This window comes from Saccoglossus kowalevskii, chromosome 21 (assembly GCF_978046115.1).
Source record: "Saccoglossus kowalevskii chromosome 21, keSacKowa6.1, whole genome shotgun sequence".
Taxonomy (NCBI): domain Eukaryota; kingdom Metazoa; phylum Hemichordata; class Enteropneusta; family Harrimaniidae; genus Saccoglossus; species Saccoglossus kowalevskii.
The window spans coordinates 18,727,556-18,748,493 of NC_140661.1; the positions used below are offsets into that span (position 1 = coordinate 18,727,556).

Consider the following 20,938-nt stretch of genomic DNA (forward strand, 5'->3'; position numbering starts at 1 on the left):
CATATTGTCTATTTATAGTCAAGATTATACCTAAGATTTTAATCTATGTGATGAACTTTACATGTACAGTAGAACGTCGATTATCCGAAATGTTCGGTTATCCGAACCTACTGTGTGTCCCCCAAAGTTTGTATGCAGGTCTGGCTATGTTCCGTATAATACAAAAGTCAACTGTGAACAATAAATACTACAGTCGTCTTGTGTGATTTCCTGGTGCAACACTTTCAATAAAGCTATTGTCAACATGTAATCCGACGTCTTTCACGTGTACGTTCATTGTTTACAGTGTCTGCGCAAACAATGACACGAATTACCTATTATGCAACACCAGTGTTCCCCTGTAAAATAAACAATTTCCTAAAAACACAAACTTCATCAAATGTCTTCTCCACTGTTTACAGTCAGATCCTTAACTTTACCAAGTTGTAAGTCATCGCAGTTTGGATACTTTCCCACGAAAATTGTACGGGGTTCCACTGCCGTCAAAGAAACGCGGCCATAAGCCGATCCCATGTTTTTTCCGATTTTTAATTTGAATGTCTAGTATCAGAAGTAACATCCTTTTCGGAATAAAAAAAAAAAGAAAATAACTTCTGGGATGTCTTGCCACAGAAGCGACGCCAGTTTAATAGTGCAGTGAAAAAGAGAGGCGAAACGACAAAACCTTGGTGTGCCTCTTTGATGGTTTATCAGCAGACAACGGCAACCAATGACCACAGTCGGCGGGCCGTTTGATGGTTCTCAGCGTCGAAGTGTTTACGTCCGGTGATCACAGTAGCCAACCTGGATTTTTACAACAATTTATTATGTCAATCGTTCTAGGTGTTAAAAACTTTGCTGAATCCAATAAAATCGGGACATCTTGTAGCAGTTTACCATTCAAAAATCCATGAGCAATCTGGTAACATCGAGCCGATCTATACACAGCGAATACAAAGCGACCTTTCACCTGTTTACTTTATCAGCGTCTCTTATCTAGCGTTGGCATGGCTACCCCAGTGAAACGCAAACACTGTGTGCTTGATTTGGACGCGAAGGTGTCAATTATAAATCGACTAGAACGTGGCGAAACCGCAAGCAATCTATCTACCGAGTAATGTGTTGCTAAATCGACGATATCCGATATCAAGGCAAAACAAAAGCTGCTGGATTTTTCCAGTAAAATGGATTCAAGTGCAGGACTGAAACGAAAGATAATGAAAACAGCCAATGACGATCGTTTAGAGAAATCCGTCTTCACTTTGTTCCGGGACTTGATTTTCCCAAGAAAGAAGCAAAGGAACTTTATTATTGCTACATTTTACGGACATTTTGAAACATTTTTTAACATTCCAGTGCGCAACATTTTTATTACAATGTATTACTAATTAAATAAAAATGTTATAATGACGTACTCTACATGTACTATTGTTTGATTTCATTACAGTCAAGTGCGTTAGAATTTGTGTGTACGTGAGCCTGTAAATTTGAGCACGCCCACACAAGATCGCATATCATAACTGTTTGCATAACTGAACAAAAGCATGTCCCCCTAACAGTACGGATAATCGACGTTCTACTGTATATATATATATATATGGACATACACTACATATATGTCTATATATGGGCATGTCTGGATGTACACTACATGTATGTCTATATATGGACATACACTACATATATGTCTATATATGGGCATGACTGGATGTACACTACATGTATGTCTATATATGGACATACACTACATAGATGTCTATATATGGGCATGACTGGATGTACACTACATGTATGTCTATATATGGACATACACTACATATATGTCTATATATGGGCATGACTGGATGTACACTACATGTATGTCTATATATAGATGGGCACTACATGGTTATATATGTGCATCTCTGTGATATATGAATGAAAAGTAGATTTATACACATACCTCTGCCTAGTCATTACTATAGCCTGGTTCAGTCTGCTGTTTTTGGTGTAAATATCTTTGCCTTCACATACTCTGTTAACTGCTCTATATCGTCTAATTTGTCTATCTCATAGTATGGCAGCTGAAATGGAAAAGGAAAGATGTTCTTCATAAAAGAGAATTCATGGTTTTATATTATGCAAAAAAATGTTTACCAGTATATTGTTTCTGGTCAATGAGTGCTTCAGTTTAAAAAGAGCCACTCACAACCCTTTTTTTTCTGATTTTTGGAAATATATTGTAAAGATACATCAACAAATTGCACCAAAAAAAAGGCGCTCACTGAACATTTTTTTTTAACAACTCATAAGCAAAAACAAATCTTGTTTTAAGCCTAATCAATTAATTAATCAAAGAAAGCTGAGAAAGAACTTCTGCGTGCTAAGGGTGTTGGAGGCATGAAGTACAATTAAGGAATAATATATTTACTATATTGGAAGCACATCATTCTCCAATTCAAATAAAGTTATTTGTAATAATTGTGTTTATTGCATGCAAAATCATGTATGTTTTATTGTAACCTCAAACTTTCCTCTATCCGACGTACAGTGCCTCCTCGCTAAGTCGCGCATTAGTAAGTCACAATTTCGGCTAAGTCAAGGATAGTACCCAAATAGTTTCCAAGGACGGCTCCCAAAAATTTCTATTGTGTTTTGCTGACAGTTTCGAAGTAAGAGAACAAATGTTTCATTGCACTTAACACCTACTATATGTCAATTCCTCAGATAAAAAGGCTGAAGGCGGCCCGAGATGTCGACAGGGGTATCAAGTTGTGATTTTACGAACTTCTCGGCTGGTTCCCTTTTGATATAGCTCTACATAGCTTGCTACAGTGAGTTAAATCCATCACTCTCTGATTTCGAGTTATCAACTGAACAGAATGTCTAAGCGAAAGCTCAGTCTGTCTGTACGTAAAAATCCAAATCAATGGTTGCATGTGATCTAGCAGTCGGTGAGTCCACTATTCATGGGTTGGTAAAGAATGAAGAAAATTTGTAGAATCTGACGAAAACGTATGTGTTTTTTCTCAATGCATGAACCCCCCCTTTCACGAGACCACTTGGTAAGTTGCGACTCCAATAAGTCACTGTTTTTGCTTGGATCATGACACCTGCAACTTAGCGAGATGTCACTGTATTACTGTTATGCATATTAATGAGGTCACATGCACAAACATGAACAAGTGGTACATTAGTCACATCTCAAATGCCTTTATTTTATCTGCAGCAGTGCTTAATATATTATAGTTATGCATATTAATTAGGTAACATGACCGTATATAGTCATTTGATATTTTAGTCTCTTGTCAAGTGCCTCCATTATAGCTCTAGTACTTGAGAAATTATACTTATGCATATTAATGAAGTTACATGAATCCATTCATACAAGGTGATTACACATTTATATATGGATTTCAACCCTGAAAGAATCAGATCTGTGGACTACCCAAAAGAACCAATGTACCAAATTTCATTGAAATTTGATGAGTGGTACTGATATATATATATATATATATATATATATATATATAACACCTATAAATAGGTTAATTTATGCAAATTAGTAACCACATAATTTAAATGTAAACTAAACAAGTATAGGGCTTATCCCCAAACACTGTTGTGCCAAGTTGATGAGTAGTTGAAATATTCAAATTTGCTAATTAATATGCAAATTATCTAATGAATATGCATGAATTTCAATAAAAAAACATCTGGTTTGTACATTATCCCAATGAATCTATGTACCAAGTTTCATTGAAATCTGTTAAATGGTACATGAGAAACGAGTGTAAATGCTTAAAATTTGGCTAATTAATATGCAAATTAGGAGATTAATTATTCAAACATTGTAACCCAAAACTAATCAGGTTTGTGCATTATCATAGACAACTAAGTGCCATCAAAATTTGTTGAGTAGTTCTAAAGAAAACACTGGCTAATTAATATGACAATTAGGTCATTAATATGCACAGTTTCAACCAAAAACCAAACAATCAGTCTGTGCATTATTCCAGACCATCTTTGTATCACGTTTCATTGAAATCTGTTAAATAGTTCTTGAGAAAAAAGTGAAAAGTCTTAAAAATGACTTGCAACCCATTATATAGTAAATAAATAGGAAAGTTGAGAAACAGGTTTTTCAAATTCCTAAAAATCAGGGAAAAAATAAACATTCACAGGCAAGTGATTCGTTTGGGCAACATTAAGCCAGCCGCTAACAAAATTCAACTAAATTTGTAGTTTTTGTGTGGAAAAATCCCTTGCATACGAACACCTAATTACACAAAGAAACACTTTCCCCAGAGTTTTGAAACCAAAATCATCATCCAACTCAGAAGCCAAGCAGCGACAGCATTACAGTTGAATGATGATTTTGGTCATCATTGGTTTAGGCAAGTTTGTGAAATAACATTGCATGTACGGGTAGATAGAACCCAACATGAGTACATACCTGGATAAGATCAAAACCCATAGCTTTTAGGTGTCTGATTTGCATATCTTGTCTGGATAACAGCATTATACTTTTATGAGTGTAGTATAGCTTGTCTTGTACTAGAACAATAACACTATGAAAGAAACAAGTCAAAAAATGAGAAGAAAAACATATATTATATTAAGCATCAACTGCACTCTGTGATGTCACTGGTTTGTGTTCTTATCATTTGTAAGCATCAAATGCATTCTCTGATGTCACTGGTTAGTAAGAAGTTAGATTGATGCCTACATATAATTTACATGGAATGGTATTTAGATTACATTACAAAGTTACATTCCTTAACATATACATTAGTCAATATTTAGTTTCTTCACTCTGAACTGTTTTTTTTGCACTATTTTTAGCGCATCTCCAACAGAAACACACATAAATCAATAATTGCATTTATTATACATTTGTATACTGGGTATTTTGCTAAATGTTTAAATTCTACAATGTCAAGCACGTCACTGGTAGCATAGTGGTTGTCGCATCAGACTCATGATCGGTAGGTAGACCCAAGTTCAAATCCTACCTTAGGCTGAACATCAAAGGGTCGACCCCTACCTTCGTGAGTGTGCCACAGACTCAATGGGAAGACCAATCCCACTGGCCAAGATTCATTCACTAATGAATGCGACTTTGGGAGAACCTTGGTTAAGGTCCGCAGGTGCTTGCATGGTTGATGCCATGATAGCGCATTCAATTGTCATTTGATAGGAAGATGGCCGCACAGCCCTGTCATGTAGTCACACACATGAATATAACTTCTGTGGCAAAAATGCACTATGTGTCAGCACTTGCAATTTGCACATACAAAAATAAAGTCAGGAGAGACAACAGTGACATTCAATGTCCCAAACTGTCGCCTGGCACAAAAATTTTACAAACCTGTTTGTAAACCTGTTTGAAATAGTTTCCAACACACATGGATTCATAAACATTCTCAACTTACAAAAGTCTACGAGCCAATCCTGAAATATTTTTTTCCCTTCTAAGCCAAAATATTAATATACTCACCGTCTAAAATAGTCTGATTTTGCTGCTAGTTGCCATGGCAACACATTTTGTTTATCAACAAATTCCATACTCTGCTGGTTCTCAATCTCATCCGGTTGTTCAAATTCAAACTCTTGCTGCTCTTTCAGAAGATAATCCGAAGAATCTTTCTTTTGATAATTTGCTGATGTAGTCTCATCATCAGAATCTGATTTCTCCGCATTATCATTATTTGAAGTGCTGTTCTGGAATATCAGACCAAAAGGATTCATTATTGGCTTTTTTCCATAAGTTGCGTAAAAGGCATCGCTGCCAACGTTGCAATTATCATCGCTATCATAAGCAGCATTTTTGCTGTAAAAACCCTCATTTTTGGTCAGGTTTCCATCATCAGATTCATCACAATATCCAGCATTATCTGACCCTTCTATTTTATCAATAGCTTCAGGTTCTTTCACTAAATACGGATTAAGACTTCCCTGCTGAAACAGATTGCCAGCAAACTGTTTGGATAAATCAGGTAATGACATCGTATTGTTTTGCTGTTGATTGGTGAAACCATGTACTAGTCTTTGATTGGATAATGTTTCTGAGGTGATTTTAAGATCATTCTGTTGGGAAATTACCTTTCCCTGAACAGCGTCAATATCTGGATCTGCAACAAAATCTTTGACAGGAAGAAAATTGCCATCCTCATCAAGGAAAAACTCAAAATCTAGAACAAAGGAAAAGAATGACATGAACACTGAGGGCGCTATACCCTTTCCTTATCATAATACAGGTATTTTTATAAGACCTGGTTGTGTTATTAGGACCAATGAAGACGATTTTGCAACAAAACATTTAAAATGTTATCACTTGTACATATTCTAGTTGAGAGACATCGTTAGCTAGTATCCTTCGTGAACTGAAGGCGAGTTGATAATTTACATGATGGTAAAGGTATCAACCATCTCTACGAATACATGATACATGTATCAAGTTATAATCTATTTATCACATGACCAACTCAAAAGGTCAAAACGGAAGATTTTTTTATATTTTACTGAACTACACTTATGAATCATATGCTAATTTATGCTAATTAGACATGATGTTTAAGTCTGCCAATCAAAGCACACTTGCAGTTATATATGAATCATGTAAGGAACGACGTCAAAAGGTCGATGTCGGATAAAAAACTTAATTCCTTTAGTTTTTTTCCAAACCCCCCCACTGAAACTTAATTGGTAAATATTGGTCATGGCGTCAGACTACATTCACCATTAAATACAAGTTGATAATCGGACAGTAGTATTGCATAGCAGTTGGCTGTCGGGGGTGTAAAAAGATTTTATAAATGCACCTCATTTGACGCACAGATTTACACTCGAAACAAACCATTTTTCTGTTTTTGTTTTCCTTTTTCAGCTATTTCTGTCAATGATTGGATAGAAAAAAAACGAGCTACAAATACTCCAAGATTTTTTTGACTTCATTAAAAAATAAAATCGTTTTTGTAGGATGGAAACTTTTTGAGGTCAAAACCCCCCACCCCCAAACTAAAGGAAATAAGTTTTTTTATCCGACATCGATTTTTTGACGTCGTCCCTTAGTAGTTCCTGCTATCTGATCTCAGCAATGAAAATGATTCTGTCGTACGTTTCGGTTTTCTCTGTGTATTGTTAAAGCACTCACATAAACTAATGACGTTTAGCATACATAGCCACATTTGGTGTGAAATAAAAGTTAGTGATATTTCACACTCGACTACAGTGATCGATGGTCATGTGATACTAGAATATTAGACACACATGATGTGACATAATGTAATGTATTCACCCAAATACTCATAACTATAACATAATATCACATAGCAATATACATTGCTATTTTCAGAAAAATTCGTCATTGGTATAAGTCAAGGGTCTGATAAACATCGACATTTTGAATATTACTCTGGTAAATAATTATTATGCCAACCCACGTATAAAAGTTACAATGTCATTTTTATAAGTATTCAGAATTTTAATATTCAAGTGGTGATATTATTTATAAGAAATTATTTAATTTGGTCAATTAGGTACCTCCTTTGTGGTACTTACCTGCTCTGTAACCAGGCAACAAGACAGGTCTGTAGTTGTAGAATTGCGTACCAGTCGTTATCTTATCCATACACGTTGTCACGTCACGTAAATGTTGAGACGGTTTGAATCGATCTTTTTGACTATAAAATGCTGTTATCTGAGAAAAATAAATAGGAATATAGTAAATATACATCAAATCAGAATGACTTCAGACAATACACAAAAAGCAGAGTTTTTAACCTCCTGGCGAGTTTTCTGATTGTGCTGTGACGGAAACAGGGAAGGATAAATTTAGAATCAATCATTTGTGACTCCACTTAATTCATTTTTTTCACAAATTGAATAGACTTTATTATTTTATGAAGGGCTTTGGAAAGGCAATCAACATTCTTATGAGTCACAACAAATCACTGAAAACACACAGAAAAATAACACATTTACGGTTTAGATTGTTACATATGATGCATTTCACATCACGTGCTATGCTTATGTCAGTTCTAGTTTTGACATATCATATCGCAATTTACACAATAGCTTGAATCAAGGAACTAATCAAAGTGATTAACTGACAGATCAAATAATACTAAAAGAAAACCCTAGCCTTCAGTAGAGGTATAACTGCTGACGCCATCTGAAAGTGAAAATTACCAGTACCCCCATAATGATATTTTTTGGCTTCATTTAGTACATCTATCCCACTACACTAATCAACCAATCACTGTTCATAGACCTCAATTTAAATGCCTTCCAAGAACCAATGAAATTTACAGGTGTACAGTATAGTGCTGTTTGAGGGCGTACATCACTTGGGTCAAAGATGAGACTAACATGTGGTCTTTTGTTTACTAATTAGTGGCTGTGTACCTGTGGGTTTATTCTGTGTGTATTTGGATGTTCCAATCTTGGTGTTTTTCCAGTGATTTCTCTATGTGCAGTACCACTACAGTAGGTATGCCTTGTTTATCTCAGTTTTATCAGAGCTTGAGCTGGCCAATATATGTTTTTTTTATTTTATTCATGTGGTTGATTACTGGCATGTTGATTTCCCATTTTTTTAGAGCCATGTTGCCGACTTTGACATTTTCATATAGATATCTGCTCATATGTTAACATTGTTGTCTATCAATTAGTGGTACGAGTCCTATAGCCACCCAGGTTTACTAACCACCATATGATGCAACTATAGCCACTTACTTTGATATCGTCAGGAAGTCTAGCCCCATTGTATGCTGGGTAATCCAACTCAATTGCCTTGTCAAGTATACATAGTTTGGGTTTCATGTCGTCAAAGCGATAGGCACCGCTATCTGTTGTAAGACAAGATACATTACTGTTACAAATCATGTTTAGGTGTATTTAATGTAAATTTCATGAAGGTATGATTGGTAATTAAGAAAATTTATGACATATGTCTAAAAAATTTACTGGTACTTTGGAAGACTCTAATACATCTTTCAAATTTAAAGTTTACATTTTTATTGAGAATAGAAGCTATTTGGTAATGTCCATTACCCACAAGTTTTCGTGGGTGCTGGTTTTCGTTGGACGATTTACTGACGCATATTTGTCAAAGAGCGGTGGTTTGTGCGACTGATTTACCCACAATCCAATGCGCTCTTCAAATGGAAATCACAAGTATGATTTTGACCTGGACGCGACTTGCACTGATTAGCGCCGGTGACTCCTATGATACCTTCCAATTACCTAATAAAAGCTTGGCAACGTCTCAGTTCGTACTCGTTGGTCTTTGCAAGAGTCAAAGTCGCCATCATTTGTTTATATGAAACCCATATATCTGGTGCATGCGTGTCTCAATGACCATCTTTAATGTGTTCAATCATCATTTGATATTTTTAAAACATTTGTTTTGTTTATATCTTTACCAGACTATCGCATAATGTGACGTAGTCCACTAACAATGACGCTATCCATAAGTCTTATTTGACTTTGAGGTCGCATCTCATTAACCTGAAGTCAGTAATAAAGAAGACAGTCATCCGCTTCAGTCAATTATCTGTTAAAGTTGTACTGTCGATAACATTTAATTGAAGGCCTTCCAATTTTGAGCAACTTGGCAAAAAGATCAAAGCTTAAAGTTGAAGACATACTGATTGAATCCTGATGCACCACAACATTTATCAATTAAGTCGATTTGTCTTCACTACAATAATTTTTATCAAGCATTACTGTTCCTATTCTACTTTTGGAAGCAAGCTGAGCACAAGTTCATTTTGATGCAGTGGTAACATGATTAAAACTGTCATTTTTAGATAAATTGTTCAATGGTTTTAGAGAAGATACGTCACAGCAAACTTACTTGACAGATTCTCTAAGAAATTTGGTGATAGAAGATTGCTTAGCAACGCTGAGAAATGACCCATCTGAATTAACGACAGCATCACATTAACTGTCGCCATGGGAGACAACCAAAAATGTTTCTGCATCATCTGAGAATATAAGGTTTGTAGAGTTGTATTATATTTGGCAAAGGAAGAAATATCGCATTCACACAAATAATGCAAAATGGCGACTGTATTCATCATTGACACAACAGGTGTACAAAGGAATTTTTCTGTAAATAGAGACAACATCCTGGCCAATTTGTTTTCGAAAATCAATGCAGATAATATAATATTATATTTTATCAACAAGAAGATAATATTATCTCATGAATATATTTGTCAGTTTTTCAGATTATCATGCTACTATTGGTCCAACATACAGATAGATAACAAATTTCATTAAATCAACTACATTCAACCTTTTTACCACTAGTTCCCTCTTTTTATTACAAAATAATCTTGTTTATAGTCTGCACTTTCCTTTGGAAGATTTGAAAAAAAAAAAAAGCCAAATTTTTAGTAAAAACTAAAAAGTGACTAAAATGTTGGCTCCAAAACTAAGGTTCATTTCAAGCAATATTTTGAAGAATATGAGAGAAAAAAAGGCAGAAAAATTTGGGCAATGAAGTCTGGTGATGAAAAGGTAAAAACATACCAGTTGGAAATACATGTAAGGATGAACAATTACTGATAAAAAAAAGAAAATTATAATTTGCATTCTCACCTCATCAATCTTGGCGAACAATTGCGAACAATTTTTTGGCAGGTAGTTCAACTTTCCCAGTGGCAGTAACAGTCGCTGCAGATCGGCAACTTTCAGACGAGAAATGTTGTCGGTGATGAACTCGGAGATGGCGTCCAATAACATTGTGTCCCTTACAGCGTGCCACGAAACATAGCGATTTATAAGACTGATTGTCGACAAGTCTAAAGTCTTGAAATGCTGCGGCATTTCACAACACAGTGTGTGGATAAATTCCTCGTGTGGGAATTGAAAGAATGTGCGGTTATGGAGTAGCGACTCCAGCAGCACCTGGTCATCACTTTGAATTCCCCACTGTAGGCAGAATGATGCTAAATTACCAATTTTAAGAATATCGTGAATTACCGGAGACTTGTTATATCGTAAAAATACCTCCAATATAGGGGTGACACGCTGACTCAAGATTTTCAACTCAGTTTGATGATCGTCACTGCTTTTTTCAGTCAATTCGTTAAATTTCTTCTCATAATAACCCAACAAAGGGACGAGTATTCTCCCATTGGTTATCTGATTTAAATGTGACTCAATACGATTAACGCAAGAATCAATTAAAGCTGTATTATCCACTTTAAGAATAATAAGATATTCTAAAAGTTTTGATACATCGTGAACTGCAAAGGCAGGAATTCGACGACTACACTCATTCACTAACGCTACAAGTAAAGTCATATTATTCGCAACACCAATTGACTTCAGACATTCTACAGTTCGTAAAAGATTCACGTTGCTCAACGTGCCGCAGTTTAATGCTAGTTTATCGGATATTTGTTGAAATTCACTGGTATTGATAAACTCATACCCTTCATTGTTCTCGTCGCAAACTTCTACCGCGTATCTAATACCGATCGCTAAGTGATGTGGGTATGCCTTAGTAGGGTTCTGGGAAATAACTCGGAATATATGCGGCACATCGTGGCACTGCAGAATGATACGCAGCATAGTATCTGGTTGGTAGAACCTTTTTTGTATATATACTGAAGACACTCCACGTATATGTGGTTGCCATAGTGATGGTTTCCATGACACTGTTGATGTTACCAGTCTAGTTGTTTTAGGCCTTGCAATAAAACAATAACATGTTCTCCCGAGTTGAAACAATCCTCTCACTGCTAACATTTTCATACAATTCGAAAATGACAAATTTCTGAAAATAAACATTAAGCATTACTACAATTAAATTTATAATAATTTATAAAAAATAAATTTATAATATATAAATATCATTTAGAACTCAACATGGCAGTTGAAAACCATTCGACCAACCACAGCAACTGTAATGTTTATATCACTGCTGTGGATGAACCTAATTTTGAAATTTAGATTCATCCAATCAGCAATCAGCATTCAGCTTAGAGGGCGATACATATGTGCACCCCAAGTAAGCCATCATGCAACACAAGCGAAGTGAGTGGATACAACCAGACATCCGACTACCTCTACGACACAGTGCTGGATCACAGGGGCCTGGCGATCTGTATACGTATTGTTCTTATTGGTTGCTGAAGTCATTACATAAACTTCTTTGGGGGGAAGAAAGAATATGTCCAAATCCAATAGTTCACGGTGATCAGGCAGAAAAAATATTAGTCACGGTGTTTTAGGGGATCGAGCGTGGATGAATAAATTTGTTTGTAATCTTGAATTACATTACGTACTGTTTCAATTCTATAATTTGTTTGAGCTAGGATAAAGAACGTATCGGGACATAGACGTCCATGTATTATTAGTAACCAACCACACTATTACATCTTTATGCTTCTGTGTGCTGGATGTAAATCCAACCTCATACAACTATCTCAGTATCTGTGATCCAACAGTCACACAGCATGCGTTTTACTCAAATACAGAGTGTATTATCTGACAGCTTTCAACACCGGGCATTGCTGTCGAAACTGTGAAACTGCACATACTAATAAGAACAAAGCAAATCGTCATATTCCAACTCACCTCTGAATCTTGATTACAGCTCCACAAAGTGATAGGAACACATGGAATCAAGGCTCGGGAATTGACAACACGTGAAACGCACTCAGCTGATCACAGCAATAGCGCCCTCTAGGTGACGTCAAAGTGCAGAGGTCACAGTCAGGTCATTGTTTATAAATGGCGAACCACGAAGAGAAGCAAGTACCCAAATTGTCAGATATATTCGATAGTGCTTGGAAAATTCACATTGAATTAGAATCTAGTAATGATGCAACGAATAGTGACGGTTATCAGGTATGTATTTTCGTCGACGACTTGGACCATTCAATTTTCGTTTTTCCTGGTCTTAGATTTTTAGGTAGAATTAAGAAACCTACTCTTAGTTATTGAGTATTTTGGTCATAAATTGCATGATAATGTTCATTAGTTTATTTTGTAAAATCACATAACTATTGTCTCATGACACCATGAAATAGCATTCTTTTGTGTTTTGCGGAGAAACTAATATTTTGTAAAAATCTCTATTTTGTGCACAATTCCATAGTACACAATGTTAAAGAAAAATATCATTTTTTAAAACCCAGATGACTTTAGAAATTCAGAACAACTAAAAGTACACCATCATTCACAACATACAATTTTTTCAGCCTATTTCACCTATTTTGTTCAATCCTGCCATGGGAACCTATGGTACAAGCGTTATAATACCGACAAAATGGACGCCATCCACTAAAATACAATCATAATTTTCTTAAAAATTAGGCTGGTGATCTCCAATTTTTGTTAAGTCAATATATATCCTTGTATTACCCAGAAGTAATAAGTAAATTCTGAGTATTTGAATTTATGAGTACGTTTCAAGAAATACCATTATCTTTCAATACCCTCGCACGGCAAACTTATTCCCTTATTCCTGAAACAAGAGGTTTGCATCGGTCAATTAAACACAGTTGACGTTTACATGCTCTGCACTAGTTGTTTAACTGATATGCATGTTTTTTTATTTTTCCATGACAGACGAAAGTGAAAGAAGCTATCAAATTATTTGAAAAATGTACTATGATGGTTAGTGAACTCAGTTTGTTTAGTGATAATGAAGAAATTGAAGAAGTACCCACATCATCTCTCAAGTAAGAATTAAATGTTAAGTGAATAGAACAGCATTATATTTTTGATAGAATTTTTATGTACATCTATCAACATTATTCCACCATATAAAATGAATTCCATAGTTATCTATAAGTCTTATATCATTTTCAATGTTTTTTTCTCAGTGTGCCCTCTAAGCCAATGATGTGTCATTGATGTCGATTTTTTCGTCACGTGACAAGTTCTGCTTATTCCTTGGCCGGTCGCATTGACTCAATGGAAAATCATACATTGAGAAAATTGCTTCAAAAAACATTTTAAATAATTGAGAAATTTAGAAAATATTATAAACACTTTCTATACAACTTTTATTAACATTCTGTAAAAATCTACATGCGTTTCTTTAAAATATTCTATATAACGTAGTATGACACACAGTATTCTCCCAAAGATACAAACAGCGTGGCTGTATGGCCACAGTGCTTTGTTTTAACTGGTCTGAAACCACTACAATATCCTGACTACCAAAGTGGTTTATTTCCCCCTGTGCTATATTGCTGACTTTTTAAAACAAATTGGTAAAATTCTGAAAACATGTGTGCAGTTATAAGTGAATAATTGAGTGCATTGTGTAATCTTATAGATCACAGTTTCTATTTGGAAAAATTATGCAAATATTATGTAAATGTATGCAAATTAGCATTCAAATTCCTAACGTCACAGTGGCTTAAATTTCTAGGGAGAAAACTGAAAGGAAAGGTTGACAAGAGAAGAAAAGTTGAAAGTGTTAGTAAAATTATAAATTACTTACACTTTGATTTGTTGATAGGTACTTATTACTGCCAGCATTTCTGGGAGATTTGATGCTGAAGCTAACAAGCCAAGATAGATTGTCTCAAGTACAGAAAGCTAGCGTGTATTTCAAAGACTTTTTAAAAAGATGCAAGTGTTATGGTTTAACCACTGAGGTAAGACTAATACATAAAATTCGAGAGTCTGAGAAATCCACATTGCTTTGTGATCTGCATTCACAGTGACAGTTTCTGAATTAATATCCTATTATCATAAAATCCCAAAAATGCATAGCAACACAAATAAAATTGTTTACTACATCATCCATGTGTCATGAATGATATTTACTACAGCTTATAATCATGAGGTTTCAGAGACAAATATATGGAGATGTGGTGCTTCCCAATGTGCCAAGAAATTTCATAAGTACTGTAAATACAGTAAGCATGCTTATAAACAGCTAAAAATGGTAGCTTACAACTCAGACCACTAAAGAATTTAGTGGTCTTAGTGGTCTGAGTTTACAATAAAAAGTCACTGTTACAGAACCACAAGTGACTTTTACTTTTTTTCCCACAAGTTTGACTAGATTTCAAAGAAATGTTGGCATGTGCATGAGTAAACATAAATTTGGCATAAAAACATTGCTATCATGTTAATTTTTTTGAATCATTGAAATGGGCTGAGTTTAATACAATCAAACAGTGAAATATACCAGATTACTGGACCTCTGATCAGACATGTTGACTGTACACTGATAAGAGACATTGTGATCACCTTTGCTGTAGGTCTATTAGTTAGTACGATGTGGGTTTAGAACAAACACTGCATGCATATTGTTTATGGATATTGATTATGAAATACACTATAGGTGTTTAAAGGGGGGTCTTTCAGTTGAGCCTAATCTCACAATAAATTTAATTTCTGGATTAAAATTACAATGGATAACAAAAGATAGATTAACTTTGTAAACAACATAAACAATAATGTTCCATGGTTATTATTCAGATGTACAGAGACTCAGACCACTAAAGAACAGACTAGCAACGCATATTGTTTTAGGTGTGAATTGGAGATCATGTCGGTACGATGCCTGCCACGGCAGACCTTGTTGGTAGTTTATTGACACAAGCTTACCCAAAGATTCTTGAACGTACTCACATTTACCTGCTTCGTGTGTTTTCGTAATGTCATTCTATTGCAGAACGCGCAGGCGCATACTTTCAGATCTAACCTGAAATAACATCTATGTGTTCTGATCATTCCATCGTCATCGTTTCTGTTCCAAATCGGTCAATTTACGGCATTTTTAATGTTTCCTACTTTCGTCTACGATATTTATGAATACATAATGAGCAAATGTATAGTAATATCTCTCGTTACTTTGACTTTTCCCAACATTTATCAAACTTTTTCTATAAAGGTCAAATGGCGGTGTTGGCGTCGACAGTGTTCCTTTGTGTGGACAATTCGTAGTTTTTGTGGACACTGCGTTTGAAAACTTGATATGCTCACGCAACTAAGCGATTGAAGTCATTAAACTACATCTCAACTAATACTACTACCTGTGTACATCTCGCAGTATCTCGCGTGATTTGATGAAATAATAATGGATAACGCGTTATTACGATATAGTCGCGTTAGTTCGATCGGTTGTTTATTGGATTAAAAAGTTAAGCCCAAAATCAAACGTGGCACGCATCTGATCAAAGGAAAAGCCGCATTGCTAGTCTGTTCTTTAGTGGTCTGAAACAGAGATGACAATTTTTTTATTTTTTTTACAATAGTTACATTACTAGCTTGTACAACATGTAAAATAGTATCTTTTGTACTAATCCAACGAAGGTACAAAAATTACATTCAATCAATGTATACAACAAAATTGTTTTCTTAGAATGATTTTTTTTATTGAGGGTTTGGTTATATGCAAATAACTACCGGTAGGCCTATTATTATTTGTTGAGAGTATTTTCAAATTCTCTAAATCTTTATGACGATTTTAATTTTGCAGGACATACCAAATAATCCATCACCATCATCAGACATGTCTGCTGCCAGACCTAATCTTATGGGAATGGCAGCCAACAGAGAAATGAAAATAAAAAGATACAGAGAAAAGAAAGAAAGAGAAGAGAGGCTGAATTCTCTTGGTAGTCCTGTGGATATTACACAGCGAGATGAAGATGTACAGGTACATGTGTAAATAAGGCCTGTTTTTAAACTCCTTGCCAGCACTGGTGTTCATTCTCGGCCAAGTACATGAGATCGTATTGTTTCTGTGTTCTGTAGTTATGGGTTTTGCCTCAATTTCATATACATGTTGTAATTCAGTAAATGATTTGTCAGATTGATCTATTGTAGCTGATTGTAAGATCAATATTTCAACATTGACTTATAAAAAATAATTCAAGTTCAAAATCAAATCATTAAATTTTGTCGGCAAACATTTGGTCCGGTCTTTCACACAATTTGAAAGATCTTGCAGTGAGCAGAAAATGGTCTGTTTTCATCCTGCAATCCTAAATCATTCTGATTTGAATGCAGTGTATCGTCCCACAATGCACTATGATCACTGCCTGGGTAACAGGGTAACTTGAACACATTAATATTAATTTTTCTCTTGGAATTTTGAAGAGCCCCTTGTTCACCTTTACATCACCAGACTTTCTTGCCCAAATTTGTCTGCAACAGAGACAATTTTCAAGTAAATTTTCAGTTTTTACTCACATAATTTGGTGATTTTTGCCCCAATCTTCTGAAGGAAAGTGCAGACTATAAACAAAACTATTTTGTGAATTTGGGGTGAAAAGAGGAAACTGGTGATGAGAAGGTTAATATAATAGTATTTTAATAGAATATTTTTATATTAATATTTTTTTTGAATTATTAATTTGTAAAATTATGTGCATTAATGTATGCTAGTAACTGCAATGTGGTATGCATAAAGAAAGTGTCATCAAGTGTATTTTTATTTTATTTCCCCCTTGTTAACAACATTTTGGGGATAATGCATCTGTAAAAAAATATATTTGTGTATATGCATGGTCTTTACCACAACCTACATTGTATAACAAAGCCCCCTCAATAAATCGTATTTGTCAGCTTTAATTCAGTATTTCATTGGTTTCAGAGAGAGTATTATCTTCTGATTGTTAAAAAATGGATCAGCGACTCACTAGATGAGTATTCCAATGTCCAACAAGAAATAGAAATATTACACCATATGGCAAAAATGAAAAAAATTTCAGGAGATGCTCCACCGTCAGCCACAGCCCCACCACCGACAAAAGGTCGTCCTCCTCCATCTGCACAGGTTAGTATTTATTCTTATGTAATGGTGATCTTTTGTTTTCTCCAACTAGAGAAGCAAAAGAAGTTATGTTTTTGATCTTTGAACAAGCATTTTTCTCAGAAAAAAGAATTTGAATAAGGCAATTAATACCCTGAGATACCAACCAAAATATTAACCACTATTTGCACTTTTTCTTTCTTTTAATGTTGCGCACCCAACTATTCTAATTACTTTGTGATCGATGGCCAAAATATTTCAGTTTTAATCAATTCAAAGTAAAAAAAAATTGGGCCTGCATTTTTTTGGTGGTGCACATCTGACCAAAAACGATTTTTAGAATTGTCGCTGTATTCGACACTACTTGGAAATGTGACCTGGCATAAATGCTAATCAGTGCCCCATTAGCATTTTGTATTTCTAGAAATGTACATTTGTTAAGTAATTTTGTGATAATCTCGCAATTTGCGTGACTTCAAATGGGATCTTTATTGTATATCACTCTAGCTACATGTACCTACCCTTATTTAATAATTCTTTGTTATATAACATATATTGTATTTTTTTACAGCCACTTAAACCATTCATTCTGACTCGTGATGACATACAAGCCAAGGTGTTTGGTGCTGGCTATCCCAGCATTCCTACCATGACTTTAGAAGATTATTTTCAGAAAGAAATAATGGAAGGAAAGATTCAAAACAGGTGAGCATATTTTTAAGGCTCCAGTCATGATTCAATCATTTTCAAATCATTCTGCAGTCAATTTTTTAAGACCATAAATGTATCAAAATCACACAATCATGTTTACCATTCCGGAGCCTGATTTCAGTTGCACATGGTCAGATTTTGTTTAAACATAAAATGAACACAATGGGATCTTGATTCACTTTAAATTATGTTTTTTTTTTTTGATTGGGTCCGAAATGGCCAACTCATAGCCATTTTGTTTTAATGAATGCAGTTCCGGATTAACATCTCTGACTTGACAATCAAGTTCAAACACACATGCATTTTTGTCGCCATCAAATCCCAAATGGTTGACTGGTGGTCATCTTATCTGAAAAAATTAGTTATGCAGAAGCACATCTTGTGCCCGGACCATTCAAGTTTAAAATTCACACATACATCACAAATAAGTCCATATATTTATGAAAGTACATCTTTGTTTCCTGACGACCTCAGCAATATCAATAATATCAGCTTTCAATGTTGATTGATATTATGGATATCACCTATCACCTTGGTAGTCATTCAATATTTCACACCTATATTATAAGCATTGACCCCTAGTGGAATTCCAGCTCTGGTCTACTGATCATGAATACAATGCAACAATCTCTACACTATCGGTGATTGGATTAGCTGCATACATACAGAACATAGGATAGGACTATTAACCATAAAAATAGGGAAAAGGTAAAAATTGGATATGACCAATTTGCCATACATATAATGTGGGTAATGAGGTAATCTACAAACTAGGGTTTCTGTTACATTCACTACTGTAAAACATGTTGATAAAGCGGCATGCAATTTTAGCGAATTGAGGTAAAATGACGTAATAGCGAAATGATTTAGCGAATCTCTCTTGTCATTGTTGATTTTTTATGTTTGGCGGCCATTTTGAATTCATAATAAAGTCATTAGCGACATCTTGAATTAGCGAATCAGTTCTCTCGCTAAATTTGCGAAAACAACATGCTCGCGAAAAAGACATGTTTTACAGTATATATTTTTACAGCAGTGGTGGTCAGCAAACACTCTCAGAAAGAGAAGCTGTTGAAAAAAAAGAAATTGAGAAGGAGAGAGAAATTGAAAGGGATGACGAGGATGCATTAAAAAAAGCAAGACAATGGGATGAGTGGAGAGATGGTATGTACCAGTTGTATTCATTGGCATGTCCACGTACACTCACCTTCCATTCACGTCTGCTCACACATGCTTCTATCAACTAAACACCCTTTTTAACAGATCTTTGAATATCCACTGGCACTGACAGGTTGATTGTAATCACTGACTTCACTGGCTTGTTTTATTATCAGACTTGTATCACTGGTCTGATTGTAATCACTACTAAACATATTTGTGATATTGACTAATCACTACTAATTTGATTTACTAGTTGACTAATCATTTTACACTGATTTGAATCACCAGCCTTATTTTAATCACTAATACACTAACCAGTATTCCTAGCTCGATTGTAATCACTAATATATTGATTTGAATCTCGAATTTGATTGTAATCACTATTACATTGTTTTGATTCACTCACTTGGTTGTAATCATTAGTACATATATATTGAATATATATATATATATATATATATATATATATATATATATGTATATATGTATATATATATATACATGTATATATATATATATATATATATATAACAAGGAACTCCTGGCCATCAGAATTATAACTTTGTCCAATTCTTCTTGAGCAGTCTCATCTGGCATATATTAATTTTGATCTGATTTCTTTACAGATCATAGAAGAGGTGAAGGAAATCGACAAAACATGGGATGATTGTGACACGTATACATATAAAGTACTCTGAAAAATAAAAAAACAAACAAACTCAGGCTCAATGTTTATCTTATTTCACATTGGAATGACATCTACATTTGCTTATAGACATATAGTGGTCTGTCAGGAGGAATGTTGCACTTTCAGAATATGTGTTTAGGTTATGGGTGACTGTCCACAGCTTCTCAATCATGCGTTGTATACCCTTATTGTACACTGTGTACTACTACGTATTGACAACATTCACCACTATTAGACAATGTACAGAAAAAGTAATAAATAAATAAATAATGTATGTGTATGTCCTTAATAAGTTTCAGAATATTTCCCTGGGGAAACTCTTTTGAACCGAATACAAATGAATAACATGTAGTTATTCAAATCATCAATCTGCAAACTACTAACTCAAGAACTTTCAAGTTTCAAGAAGTATGCAAAGCACACTGGGATACCAAATTTGAAGTATGACTGCAATTATATTTTATGATAAAGGCAAGGCATTAGTGCAAGGTTAAAACAGGTACAGTTTTGATTCCCCATTTGAATGTTCAGTCTTTGATGTATTGTCAGTCAATATAAAATCTCAACAGAGAAAGTGGATGCCGTCCTTTTCGGCCCAGAGTGGTATAGCACCATATCAATCTGATGTGATCCTAATGGTTAGCATAGCCACCTATCACCAAGAAGATGGTTGG

General features: G+C 34.8%; 2 protein-coding genes across 3 annotated transcripts in view; one reads left to right on the forward strand and one right to left on the reverse strand.

Annotated features, from left to right (window-relative positions):
• The window catches only part of LOC102804167 (FAST kinase domain-containing protein 3, mitochondrial-like), a 34,302-nt gene extending 21,683 nt beyond the window's left edge, over positions 1 to 12,619 (reverse strand). The window contains exons 1-9 of the mRNA XM_085495308.1: positions 12,556 to 12,619; positions 10,570 to 11,752; positions 9,821 to 9,950; positions 8,698 to 8,810; positions 7,522 to 7,660; positions 6,064 to 6,152; positions 5,459 to 5,682; positions 4,415 to 4,529; positions 1,922 to 2,042 (exon numbers count right to left, since the gene is read on the reverse strand). Coding sequence (XP_085351434.1) covers positions 1,950 to 2,042; positions 4,415 to 4,529; positions 5,459 to 5,682; positions 6,064 to 6,152; positions 7,522 to 7,660; positions 8,698 to 8,810; positions 9,821 to 9,950; positions 10,570 to 11,730 — 2,064 coding nt within the window. The 5' untranslated portion in view covers positions 11,731 to 11,752; positions 12,556 to 12,619 and the 3' untranslated portion in view covers positions 1,922 to 1,949. The remainder of the gene's footprint in view (positions 1 to 1,921; positions 2,043 to 4,414; positions 4,530 to 5,458; positions 5,683 to 6,063; positions 6,153 to 7,521; positions 7,661 to 8,697; positions 8,811 to 9,820; positions 9,951 to 10,569; positions 11,753 to 12,555) is intronic.
• Positions 12,620 to 12,657: 38 nt separating this feature from the next.
• Positions 12,658 to 20,298, forward strand: LOC100367818 (immunoglobulin-binding protein 1b-like). Of its 2 annotated transcripts, none has more exons than XM_085495406.1 (8): positions 12,658 to 12,828; positions 13,552 to 13,664; positions 14,453 to 14,591; positions 16,427 to 16,606; positions 17,546 to 17,728; positions 18,276 to 18,409; positions 19,449 to 19,579; positions 20,203 to 20,298. In XM_085495406.1, exons 1-8 carry the CDS (start codon positions 12,712 to 12,714, stop codon positions 20,241 to 20,243), a joined length of 1,038 nt encoding a protein of 345 aa, XP_085351532.1. In that variant the 5' UTR covers positions 12,658 to 12,711; the 3' UTR covers positions 20,244 to 20,298. The 2 variants fall into 2 exon arrangements, with proteins under 2 accessions (XP_085351532.1, XP_002733705.3); XM_002733659.4 differs by having other exon boundaries at positions 19,452 to 19,579.
• Positions 20,299 to 20,938: the final 640 nt, after the last annotated feature.